Here is an 11,852-nt window from a genome sequence, read left to right on the forward strand (position 1 = left end):
GTTTTTAATTCTCGGCACGGCATTCATAAACCCAAGGCTTCCCGATGGGGTCGCATACGACGCGGCCAGTCGACGTACGTGTGGTGGCGTGAACGGTATTGCTTACAGCTGGGAGTGAAGACGCAGTGCACGGCCCGGGTTAGGTTAGGTTAGGTGAAGGTTGACAGGGCGGGGTTGGCAGAGAGAGGGCAGGTAAGGCAAGGTTAGGTAGGCAAGTGGCGTGGTGGAGTAGTGAGAGGTTAGCGGAATAAGGTGCCGTCGGTAGTGGGCTTCCGCGAGATTCCTGTCTGCAGTGAGACGGAGATGTAAAAGGTCAAGCCAGGCATTGGGTGAGCAAAGAACAAGGTCCGAGGTGAGGTGGGATGAGTGGATGGAGAGCAGCAGTTCACAGCGAACATGGGATACCTACCTAAGCAAGGTGTTGATAGCGGCGGCAGGCGGCACACCCCTTGGCGGCTAATAGGGCGGGGAGAACCCGCAATGACGCTGAGCTGCCCCTCCTTCAACCTACACCAGAGGGGCTTGATCCTTGTTCCTCTTTTTGGGCCTCAATGACATGCCTGATATGTGGATGTTATCTCTCAGACAACCGAAATGGGGTTGTATATATTAACAAGAGAATATAGCAGAACGGCGCGCCATTAAACAGACACTCGAGTCTCATCCAATAGCTCATCATCTCTCAGTTGGAGTTAGCCGCGCAATGCACACCTCTGCATCTCTAGCGGCCTAGGCCTCTCATCCGAGTCCCCACCCACCGTGCTCCGGCATTCAGGGACCACAAGAAGTGTCTTTTTCCCAACACCGTCATCTCGCGATGCAGCTGACGCCACAACAACTGCACCACCAACACGCATTGCCCATGTCAGATAGACTTTAAGCATTGTGAGATAGCCGCCGGGTGTCCTCCTTCTTTTCTTCCATGACCTTGGTTCTGCTGCGTCCAGTTCTCAGCCAGTGTGCCAGTTCATATCACCGCAGTCTTTGAGACTCCTAGCTTGGACACTGAAGATCCGGTGTGACAAGTTGCGTTCCAGCACACTATCACCTGCCTAAGCTTAGTCTCGTCAAATGAGTAAATCATAGGCATCCACCCAAAGTCCCATCCACCGCTGATTGGCATACGCAGACCGCCACGCAATATCGTCGTCGTCTTAATTTATCGTTGGTAGTCGCCCTCACCACAAAATAGTTGAACACACAAAAGTAGGTTAACCCGTACTATACTGTGAACTACCTTATGCCTTAAGAGTAAATTGATAGGCCTTTAAACGATGTTTCAAGGCCTCTTAACTATCTTTGAAGGCCTTTAAACTATCTTTGAAGGCCTATGGACTATTTTTAAAGGCCTATGGACTGTCCTTCAAGGCATGTAAACATACTTTAATATCTCAATTGTTTTGTGGGCAGGGTGACTGTCAAGACACCCCCAAGCTCCTCGAACAGTTAATTACAAAAACGAATAACGGAATACAATGCCAAAAAGCAGCATAACCAGAGCGTGCTAGCGAGTATCATCGGCGGTCCAATCGTGGGCGGGGGAGGGGGGGTTTTCTATGCCCTCAAGGGGTCTCGGCAGGGAGTCTAGGGTACTACTACAGTGGAATGGAGAAACAAGGTTGATTATAAGCTCCAAGCTATTATTAAATAACAGCAAGATCCCGGATATAAATTGGTGCTGGACTGTTGTTGGAACGAAGGCTTTGGGTTCAAAACGATGGTTTCGACACGGCGGGTTAGTCTTGAACAGTTCAGGGGTTGAAAAGGGGCAACGGGATGACGAGCTGGGAAGCCTCAGACATTTATGCTCTTGCACAGATTTGTGGTGGGCGACTGGTGGGAACATTTATCGCCTTTTTGAAGCTGTGAGAGACTATCACACTATGTGTATTTATTACAAAAGAAGAGCCCCAGAGGTACCGCTGCGTGTTCCTCTTCGCTAGACTACTCAAACCACTGCTACTGACTCGCAATATGATAGTACTTCATAATCATCTGCTCATCTGCATTCTGCCCGGATTCCTCTTCCAAGGTTTCTGATACCTCGTCAAGCCTCTCAAGCTACCGAATCTGAGAGGGAACAGTCTTCATCCAAATGCTCCGGAGAAATTCGAGAGATAGTCGAATGAGCGCCGAGAAAAGCTGGAAGGGCGGAAGTATAAAATCCAATTTACTTAGCGCAGTCTGTTCAATTATCTGAAAACTGACAAACCTTCCACAAATTGCTGACAGAGATGGTCCTGACTCCGCAAATCGAGCGTGAACGGTGTGCTGCGGGGCAGCGGTCACGTCCAGAGCTCCGCAAACCCCCCGCTGCGGGGAGATTGTGGAGTTCTCCGGTCCGGCGTTGAACAGTGAGGGGCAATCCAGTTGCGTTGTTCAGACGAACAGCCCCAAGCACAGCATAGAATGCCATGCAGCAGAAGGGTTCCTGCTACTTTGCTTCTCGTTATCCGGAATGTGCGTTTCATGGGGGGACACGGGGGGATTCTGGCCAACAAGAGGGGCCGGAAATAGGCTGATTCAAGGCCGATCTCACAAACCGATCCCTCCCCTTCGCCCTACCGTACAAGACGTCAAGAAGCGAAGCTAGGGGTTCCTAGATGACAGCGGCGCTACCTATTAGTGATGCCCGGCGTCGATATTTAAGTCCCGAAGTCCCATCCCGATCTGACGTGCTCAGGTTACTTTCTCGGGTTATTTGCTGCTCTCCCTCTCAATCTTTTCTGTCTTGTGACAATCGTGGTAACCAGAGCTTCTACTACTCTACCCAGGAAGAATCAGAACAGCAACAATGGCTTTTGAGCGTAAGATGCTGCTTTCCCGAGATGCGGGGGAAGCTCCTGAACTGACACACGCATCCAGGTCTCGTCAGATTTGTGCCCAAGGGCGACACCAGTAAGGTCCTGGTCGGAGAACCAGTAGACAGCTCTGTCGATGTCGGTCTCGCTGTCTACAAGGGAGAGGAGGTCCAGGTCAAGGTTTACAGCGGAAGCTCCGTTCTCGATGCCGGCTCACCAACGGGCGAGACCGCCGTCATCGGCCAGATCCTCTCGCCCGTAACGGCCAACGAGGCCGGCACAATCCGCTGCATCGGGTTGAACGTAAGTTCTTAGTAGCAGCCTGAAGGAGACTCGGGAACGTGACTAACAACTTCAACAGTACAAGCGCCACGCCGAGGAGGCCAAGATGAGCATCCCCGATATCCCGACCCTCTTCCTGAAGCCCCCTACCTGCCTTGCCGGCCCCTACCCAGAACCCACCATCATCCCCAAGCACACCATCGCCTCCGACTCGGCCGACTACGAGTCCGAGCTCGCCATCATCCTCGGCAAGGAGGCCAAGAACGTCTCCGAGGCCGACGCTCTCGACTACGTTCTCGGATACACAGCCTGCAACGACATCTCCTCCCGTGCCTCGCAGTTTGCCCAGACGCAGTGGTGCTACTCCAAGGGTTTCGACGGCGCCTGCCCTATCGGCCCCGTGTTGGTCTCCAAGGATGTTATCAAGGATGTCGGCAAGCTCAGACTCAGAGGGTTGAAGAACGGAAAGGCAGTTCAGGACAGCCCGCTCACTGATCTCATCTTCTCCGTCGAGCAGATCGTCAGCTTTGTGTCACAAGGCACGACTCTGCCCAAGGGCACAGTCATCATCACTGGCACCCCCGCTGGTGTCGGCTTTGCTCACAAGCCTCAGGAGCTTCTCCATGACGGTGACGAGTTTATTGTTGAGATTCAGCCACATATCGGCAGCTTGGTGAACAAGCTGCAGAACGAGAAATAGTATGGTTAGGGAATGGGAGGGGTTAGACTTTGAAGAGGTGGTGGTGGCCGCACTCGGAAAAAGCGAGGATGGTTATAGATAGAGTTTACAGCATCACTTATCACCAACCCAAAAAAAAGGAAATTTCCAACATCAGAATGCAAATTAGCTACCATGGAATAAACTTCGGGATAGAAGCAGACTTTTGTTTACAGAAATGGCGGCTTCTGATATTACAAAGTCAAAACACATATAAGTTTCTGTTTTAAAGAGCATCCTTCTTCTTGACATCTCTTTCACTCTTCCAGACTCGACTTCCAAATCCCGCAATTAAAAACCTTTTTTCCAAACCATCCATCCATCCATCCATCCATCTATCCATCTATCCATCTATCCATCTATCCATCTATCCATCTATCCATCTATCCATCTATCCATCTATCCATCTATCCATCTATCCATCTATCCATCTATCCATCTATCCATCTATCCATCTATCCTACCATCACACTCACTCTTTTTTTCTCTTCCCAACACTAATAACCATTATGACCTCCAAACACACACCGCTCCCGGCCGCCGCCCTCCCTTCTCGTTCGCCCATCACGAACAAAAAATCTCCAAGCATTGCCTGCTCGCGGTGGAAGAACACCGCCACCAAGCCAAAAACACCCCCGTCGTCGACTGCTCACGGAGAAAAAAAACGGGCACTCAAGCTGGAAAAGCAGCAGCCTCGAGGTGGGAATAGAGCGTCAAAAAATTTGAAAAGAGGGCCCGCCGAGCAGAAAAGTCGAGTCTTGGATTGGAGAGGGAGCGCTACAAGAATAAGAATATTAAGCTCAAGCACAAGATTTCGAGGGCTGAAAGGGATAATAAAGAGAGGGAGGGGGTTAGGGATTGTTGAGGAAATTGCCAGGGCGAGAATGGAGAGGGTGAGGTTGGAGGAGGAGGTTACCACCATAAGGATGGAGAGGGAGGTTAGGAGGGTCAAGTTGAACGAGGAGATTACTAAGATGAGGATGGAGAGGGTCAAGTTGGAGGGGGAGGTTCTCGCGAACCTGATGGAGGCGCAGGTTCTCGCCCGGGGGAGGGATAATAAAGGTGTGGAGGGGGTTAGGTTGGAAAGGGAGGCTGATAAGATTATGATGGAGGCGCGGGTTTTGGCCCAGGAGAATGTTGATAGAGTTGCCGAGGGGCAGAGGTTGATGGAGGAGGTTGATAGAGTCCGGGCGGAAAAGGAGATCCTGGAGATGGTGAGGCAGGAGCATGGTTTGAGGTGGGAGAAGATGGTGAGGCAGGAGCATCGTTTGAGGTGGGAGAAGATGGTGAGGCTGCGGCAAGAGGAGATGATGGGGGTTTGGGGGTAGGGGGTAGGAGGTGGCATCCCATGGTTATTTTCGTCTCATATAAGCTCTTGCTTGTACTCTCTATCAGTCTATACCCCTGATAGCATCCAATCGAGCAAATCTACTCAAGCAAACCAGGCAAATTCTCCTTGATGTACTTCACCACCGCGTCAGGCCCCTTGTCCACCTGCAACCCCTGAGGCAGGGAGAAAGTCTTGAGGTCTGGGACGATTTCTTTGGCGATGGCGATGATCTCGGCTGCTTGCTCGGGGGTCCACATGGAGGCAGTGAACTACTTCCTGTTAGACTTATGGTTTGGAGAGTAAGGCTGAAGGGGCATACCAGGACGTTGGGCTGAGCTGCCTCGACAGTTTCTTTTACTTTGTCAATGCCTATTATGTATGTTAGCTCGGGTACTTTAGAGTTCATAAGGGGGTATAAAGGGGTGCTTACTCTCTGCATTGCCAGCGTGGATGATGGTGTACTTGTCCTTGACATCCTCCACAACCCGGCCGATGAGCCGATAGGCGCGCTCGGGGGCCGTGTTGACGGTGACGAGCTTGAAGGGGCCGAGTGGTTGAGACATTGTGCTTGTTGTATCTGGACAAGACTCGGTATGTTTGCTTGGTTAAAGGGGTTGATGTGTTACACAGTCAAGAGCGATAGACAAGAACGAGTGGGTGAGACTACATCCCCGTCAACGGGAAAAGATATGCCGTCATTTCGCGGGCGAAATGGAACAATACAAACCCCCTATTACTACCTGATTCGAGACTAGCAGCCATTTATTTGTCCATAGAAGAGGAGGCATCGCTGTGATGGTGTAACCTTGCACCATATGCTCTTGGCAACTTGAGGAGTTCAATCTAGGTCCAAAGATGGGTGATAGTTGTCCCGTAAGCAACGCTGAAGCTGTCAAAAGAAAACCCCGCTGGAGTGGGCGAGTTTAAACCCGAGAACCGAGCGATTGGAAAGCGCGGAGTCCAAATGTAATAGCCGGCGTGGTATGGGGGTTCGGGTTAGGGTTTGTAGCGTCGTTTGCGGAGGTCTATATGGCGTAGCTACGTTCACGAAGTTTGGCCATCGGGCTGCTCATGGTGATATGTACCATAACCTTTTTCTCAGGAGGAGAAATGAAGCCGAAGCAATCTTTGGAGAAGTCAAGCTTCTGTAGGGGCTGATGGTCGACGCCGGAGTCTGTGCGTCTGGAACCAGGCATATCCCCAACCCTATTATAGTCAAGTACAATACCGTTTGTTCAAGGAAATGACGACACTCAAATCTTTCAATCTTGTTCTCAACAAACTTCTTCGACATCTCATGGGTTTATTCAGCCCGACCCTAACATACTGCCCCTTTTTTCGACCACAACTCTCGCTATGAGATTGGCTGGACACCTCGCACGGCTTCCACTCCCGTCTTTCCACCAACGGTGTCAGCCCGCATATCGCGTCCATCCCCTCGGGTCTAGACCATCCAGTCAGCTTCACGAGAGAAGGCCGCAGAGCTGGAACAAGACTTCTGCCACGCACGTGGGTGGAGTCCCTTGCATTTTGTCTCCCACTAATCCTTTGATGTTCAAGCACGATGCTTGCGACATCGGATTGCAGCTGGCTGTTGGACGTTGGGGGCTCACGATGGTGCAAGCGCTGACGGTGTGCATCTTGTCACCCAAACAATTCGAAGCGAGCCGAGGCCAAGTGGGCTTCTTGACTATGGCTAGAGCACCCTATTCGTTCGGCGATGAACAAGGAAGGTATCACGAAAAGCGTCGGTGTGCTATCCATCCCATCCTGATATGCCTGACCGAGCTAGGTTTCACCTGCCATACATGAGAAGAGAAAAACTATGAACTAACTGAAATGACATAGCCAACTTGGTAATAAGCACCACGAGAATTTCCTGATGTCGAATAAAGACGTGCTCGTCCGCAGCCACTCATGAGCATCAGCCTTATCTCCGGCACATGTCTGGACCCCCACGAATGATCCAGATTTGGCAGACCCTATTTCGACTACTATGGAAGGGATCCGAGTGAGCACCCACTGCCCGCTCCGAGTTGGGAAGGCGGCCGAAGAGGTTATCGTGACCTCCAGCCGTCAGTTGGTGACTTGCGGGATTTCATTCTCGCTCTCACAGCATTTACCAAAGGTCAGCAAGGGCAGCGGCTACCGACATCGGTCCGCCAATAAACATATGCAGTTCAACCCACGGGATTGGGTCTTGCAAGAAGGCCGACGGTGCTCCCGCTTCCGATGGACTCGGGCATGCGGACAGCTAGGTTGGGCACGCCCGGCCAACGACATCAGCTAGAAGGCCAGTGGATCACCAACATCCCAAGGGCCGTAAGGTTAACTAGGCTCGCGCGGCACTTGGATTTTCGTACGACTATGACGTCTCTGATTGGATCCAACGGCATCCTTCTGGAAGTTTTCTACTGCTGGACAGGTTGAACACCCCCGACTGACCCTTTTATGACTTGCCGATATGCTGTGTTACCCAACCTCGCCAGCAAAAGTTCATGTCATCGACAGCAAGTCTTGAAGAATCAGCTGCTCGTTTGCCGAGATGCGTACAGTTTCCAATGATATGACTGATATCTGGAAGATGTGCGTTGCAGAGAGGGGTTTGGCGAGACCAATGGAGCCGCGGCCAAAGTGGGTAATCCGCCAGGATGGAATATCACGGAGCGCTCTATCCTGACCAAAAAGAATGAGGGCAGGTGACCGAGTTTCATCAATCACGATCGGGCGGATCCGGTCAAGAAGCGACTCGGAAGCGGGGACAGAGATGGAAAATTGATAGTAGCGATGGTAAGGTAGGTTCTCCCCCCACGCTCGGCGATATTGGCATCCCATATGTATGCCAATGGATACCGCGGGTGAAACCCAAAGTTGGGCCTTCCAACTTTTCCCTTTTACGGCTCAACTGAGGCTATCGTGAACTGGCTGCGGCACATGCATTGTGTAGCACTTGTCCCCAGCCCGTGCCACCACCACCGCTCCTCAAGCGTTCAGGGCGTTGACAGGTTCCCGACAGAGGGGCCGAGTAGCTGCCGTGCAGGTCTTCAAAGACGACACCGAGCCAATGGAGGACGCAGTACAAGGCAGGCGCCAAAGCGCCGTGTCGGATGCCGGTGGTGTTGAAGGTCTCTCGGACTGTGAAACATGAAGATTGGGCTGGGTTGGCCATTGAGGTCGCTTGGCGGACAGGCTCTCATTGGTGCCCTATTCCCAGCAAGCTCGCCAGGGCATGGAACAGACGTCACCAAACACAAGCCCTGATCACCCCGCAGTCGCACCCGGAGGACGGGATTGCGGACATGTCCTTTTGATGGAACCGTGATGGCATGATACCCCAGGACACAAGTCCCGCAGGTGTCAGCCGGATTGCCGCTGATGGGGATGCCCTCTCGAGGACAAGAGGGGACCTGTTGCTGAAGAGCGGTGTGCTATGTGCTCTTTTGGACTGATGGACGCCTTCCAGCGGCTGATGGCAGCATTGCGCGGCTGCCGACGGGCGTTGAAGACATTGCCCGGGGCTGTGTCCGTTCTCTTACTCACTGCCCATACGGATATGTAAGGTAAGGTCAGCAAGCAGCGGATCAGCACATGCGCCAGAAGGAATACACCAACTTCGTGATCCAGCGGCGTGCCTCTACACAAAGCGTCGTTGATATGTACCACCAGCCTCACGTTCTGTGTTGTGTGCAGCAGGGTCCTGAGTCCTGACCGAGTGATCTCATGGCTTGCTGAAGAAAAAGCTGGGTGTCATCGCCCATTGGGTGTTTTCAGTCTCCCTCGGGTGTGACAGGAACATGGTACGGCAACGATGCTGAGAGGTCAATTGGACGGATATCTCGGTGGGACTGGAATGGAGTGGTGGACTTGGAAAAACCCAAATCAAAAAAAATGAGAGCCCAATTTGTTTTCCCAAGGTTTGGAATGCCTCGTGACCCTTTCTAATCATGCCACACCGCCGCATTATCCGCTGCATCTCTTTTTTTTCTTTCTCTTGTCCCCTGTGGTCGCCTTGTTGCTGCTCGACGACGCCTTCGGGTCACTTCTTTGGGTCTTTTCTTGGCTCTCTTTTCGAAGCGCCCCAAGAGAAGGAAGGTAGTCTTGGGAGGCGGCTCACAGAGTCCCCAGACTTTTTTTTTCTTTCTCTTTCCGTTGATGCAAGCCAAATCATTTTCGCATACTGTGTCGAGAGAGGAGTAATAGTACCTGGTGACATCAAAAGTACCCGAGTGGGTTTCTTGGGTTGTATAGGAACAAAGAGTAGATAGCCATGCAATTGCAGGTATCTCCCATGTCTTGCTGCAAAGCCCGTGCCCAGCTTGGGTTGATGGATGCCGTTTGTCGAGGGGGGTTCTCTTTTATGCTTTTTTTTTGTAGTTTCCCCAAACTACCCCCAACCTTGTAGTGTGTGTGCGTGCCTGTGCGCTGCTGCCGGAGTGACTGTGCCCCCCTTTTTTTTTTCTTTCCTTTTTTTTTGTGCATTTCCTTATTTGGGAGGGGAGGGACTGGGATCTTTAAACCTGGCTCTTGTGCCCGAGGAATTAGGGATTGGAAGATATAAAGGGTAGACACCTCCCACACTTTTCCCTTTGGCCTTTGGGCAGAAGCATCATCATCTCTTCAAGCCTTACCAAACGTTGTCATTGTCAACTCTTTCAAAGCTGCCATTAAGCTATACCTACACCATCCATCTACCTATTTCACCAGCCATAGCACTCAGCTGTTGACTCACCACTTACACACACTTGTGTCCACCTCTATACACACACATACCTACCACACCATACCACACAACAGCAACCACAACAGCAACCACAACAACAACAACAACAACAACAACATCAAAAATGGCCGCTGTCGAATACCAAGAACTCGTCAACAACTGCTGCTCCTTCTGCTGCAAGGCCATCGACTTTGGCACCCACGACTACTGCCCGGCCAGCGAGCACCCTTACAAGGGGTGCCCTTATTGAAAGAGCAGAGGGCACAATGCAGATCCATTGTATACAAAGCCCCGCCCGATTGGGATGGCTGCAGTGAAGCGAGACAGCATATGCACACCCTTCCTCCTTCGGCACGCTTGGCTCAGGAACAGGGGGGGATTGACGGCATCTACCGTCCCCCTCTCGGAGTTGGGAGTTGGGGTTGTCTCGGTGAATTGGTGATCCCCATATTTTTCATCGGGGAGATAATTCCCGGATCGACGATGGAGAGAGGAGGGGAGAGGAGGGGAGGATGTCACTCGCAATGGATGCAAGGCCGAGGGCGTCAGTTTCATGATTCCCTTTCGGTGGAGAGGCACTGTTGATGAGACATGGGGCGGGTCAATCCCTTTTTGCACTTTCGTTTTTTGGGAGCACAGACATGGATGAGAAGGAAACAAGTGATTTTATGGTGTATAGGGGGCATGGGATATGGAGTCACTCTCTGGGACTGTTCTGGGCGTGTGGGCATTTTGTTTTTCTTTTTGGCAGATACCCACTTGATAGCCAGTTTTTTGTTCAATCCTGTAACAACTCGGTTGTATTCTATTTTTTGCAACTTTTCGTGTGAATAACTAGCTTATGATACCATCTTTGCAAACACATCTGAACGTCCTACCCGCCCAATGGTCATGCACGCATACCTGCAACCGACTGCTTCCGTCCAGAAAATAGATCGATATCTTGACCCTACCTACCCTTGACCGACCATCGTGAAGACAACAGTAGCAACAGCAACCGTGCGCAAGTGACCCTGCCTGCCTACCCTGCCTGCTCGGTTGCTTGCCGCCCGGCGCTTGCCTGCCCACTGCCACGGCGATGCATGAAATGTTTATGTAGGACGCCACGGCTAGGGGAGTGTTTTTTGTTCGGTGTTCTCTTTTGGGTTGTTTATACATGATATTAGCCTAGTTGAAGAATGCCTTAGGTGGTAGCTGGCCCGGCCTGGCAATATGCGGCCCATCATGGGACGCACGAGACAGGAAAATAGAGTGATGTTGCTCTCGAGCGGCCGCCTCGGTTGGGGTTTGTGAGGGGTGTAATGAAATCCTATTTCACTTGATATCGAGAGGGGAGACTGACGTGGCTACCTATCGTGAACCCCTGATCTACAACTAACTGGGGGAAAGCTGGACTGTGCGTTACCAGCCGTTTCCCGCTACCTACCGTTGAATGTAACCCCTGAAGAAACGGGTCAAGGCACAACAACCCCCGCCTTGAGCACAACCTCCGCTTTATACTACGCTGTGGTTTGTTAGACGATGATACGACGATTCAATCTTTGACTGTTAGAGGTTGTTATGCAGGTGAGTGGAATGGGGTATACAATTGTTGTGTTATATATATCTTACTCCACCTCAGACAAAATGAAAATGTGATTGCGAATTTATTGTTGGGGAGATGAGGATGGTGGATGATATTCCGTCAATAACTGATCACCAGTTATCGTGAAACTGTGAAAGAAAGGCGGGGGATCAACCATCCATCCATTTCCATCTCATCCGGAGTCCGAGCTGGTTCAACTCCCGCAACCAGAATATCTCCAACCATGGTCTATGGCTCGAGTTTATGTGAGCCAGACTTATATCATCTTTGGGTTTGGGATAGATCACGTAGTACAAGAAGCTCTAGTACTGCCAACAAGGCTGTATGTCAGAGCAGGTAATAAGCTGACTATTATCAACCTCCAACAACAACATACATTTCGTGACCATGAACAGAAAACTCCTTGTGCACAAGAG

The 11,852-nt window shown here is 51.3% G+C and overlaps 4 protein-coding genes across 4 annotated transcripts, besides 1 other annotated feature; 3 read left to right on the forward strand and 1 right to left on the reverse strand.

Moving 5' to 3' along the window:
• Nucleotides 1-1,181: 1,181 nt before the first annotated feature.
• Nucleotides 1,182-1,414: a repeat region (MITE discodeles).
• Nucleotides 1,415-2,794: 1,380 nt separating this feature from the next.
• PODANS_6_1320 (uncharacterized protein) lies at nucleotides 2,795-3,783 on the forward strand (the record flags this gene model as incomplete). Its single annotated transcript, XM_001910338.1, has 3 exons — nucleotides 2,795-2,807; nucleotides 2,866-3,104; nucleotides 3,163-3,783. The coding sequence occupies 3 exons, from the start codon at nucleotides 2,795-2,797 to the stop codon at nucleotides 3,781-3,783; spliced, it is 873 nt and encodes a 290-aa protein (XP_001910373.1).
• Nucleotides 3,784-4,310: 527 nt separating this feature from the next.
• PODANS_6_1318 (uncharacterized protein) lies at nucleotides 4,311-5,129 on the forward strand (the record flags this gene model as incomplete). Its single annotated transcript, XM_001910339.1, has 1 exon — nucleotides 4,311-5,129. One exon carries the CDS (start codon nucleotides 4,311-4,313, stop codon nucleotides 5,127-5,129), a length of 819 nt encoding a protein of 272 aa, XP_001910374.1.
• Nucleotides 5,130-5,229: 100 nt separating this feature from the next.
• Nucleotides 5,230-5,694, reverse strand: PODANS_6_1317 (uncharacterized protein; the record flags this gene model as incomplete). Its single annotated transcript, XM_001910340.1, has 3 exons — nucleotides 5,230-5,400; nucleotides 5,451-5,500; nucleotides 5,562-5,694. The coding sequence occupies 3 exons, from the start codon at nucleotides 5,692-5,694 to the stop codon at nucleotides 5,230-5,232; spliced, it is 354 nt and encodes a 117-aa protein (XP_001910375.1).
• Nucleotides 5,695-9,975: 4,281 nt separating this feature from the next.
• Nucleotides 9,976-10,101, forward strand: PODANS_6_1310 (uncharacterized protein; the record flags this gene model as incomplete). Its single annotated transcript, XM_001910341.1, has 1 exon — nucleotides 9,976-10,101. The coding sequence occupies one exon, from the start codon at nucleotides 9,976-9,978 to the stop codon at nucleotides 10,099-10,101; it is 126 nt and encodes a 41-aa protein (XP_001910376.1).
• Between the last annotated feature and the right edge of the window lie 1,751 nt (nucleotides 10,102-11,852).

Source organism: Podospora anserina, chromosome 6, assembly GCF_000226545.1.
Source record: "Podospora anserina S mat+ genomic DNA chromosome 6, supercontig 2".
NCBI classification, from domain to species: Eukaryota; Fungi; Ascomycota; class Sordariomycetes; order Sordariales; family Podosporaceae; genus Podospora; species Podospora anserina.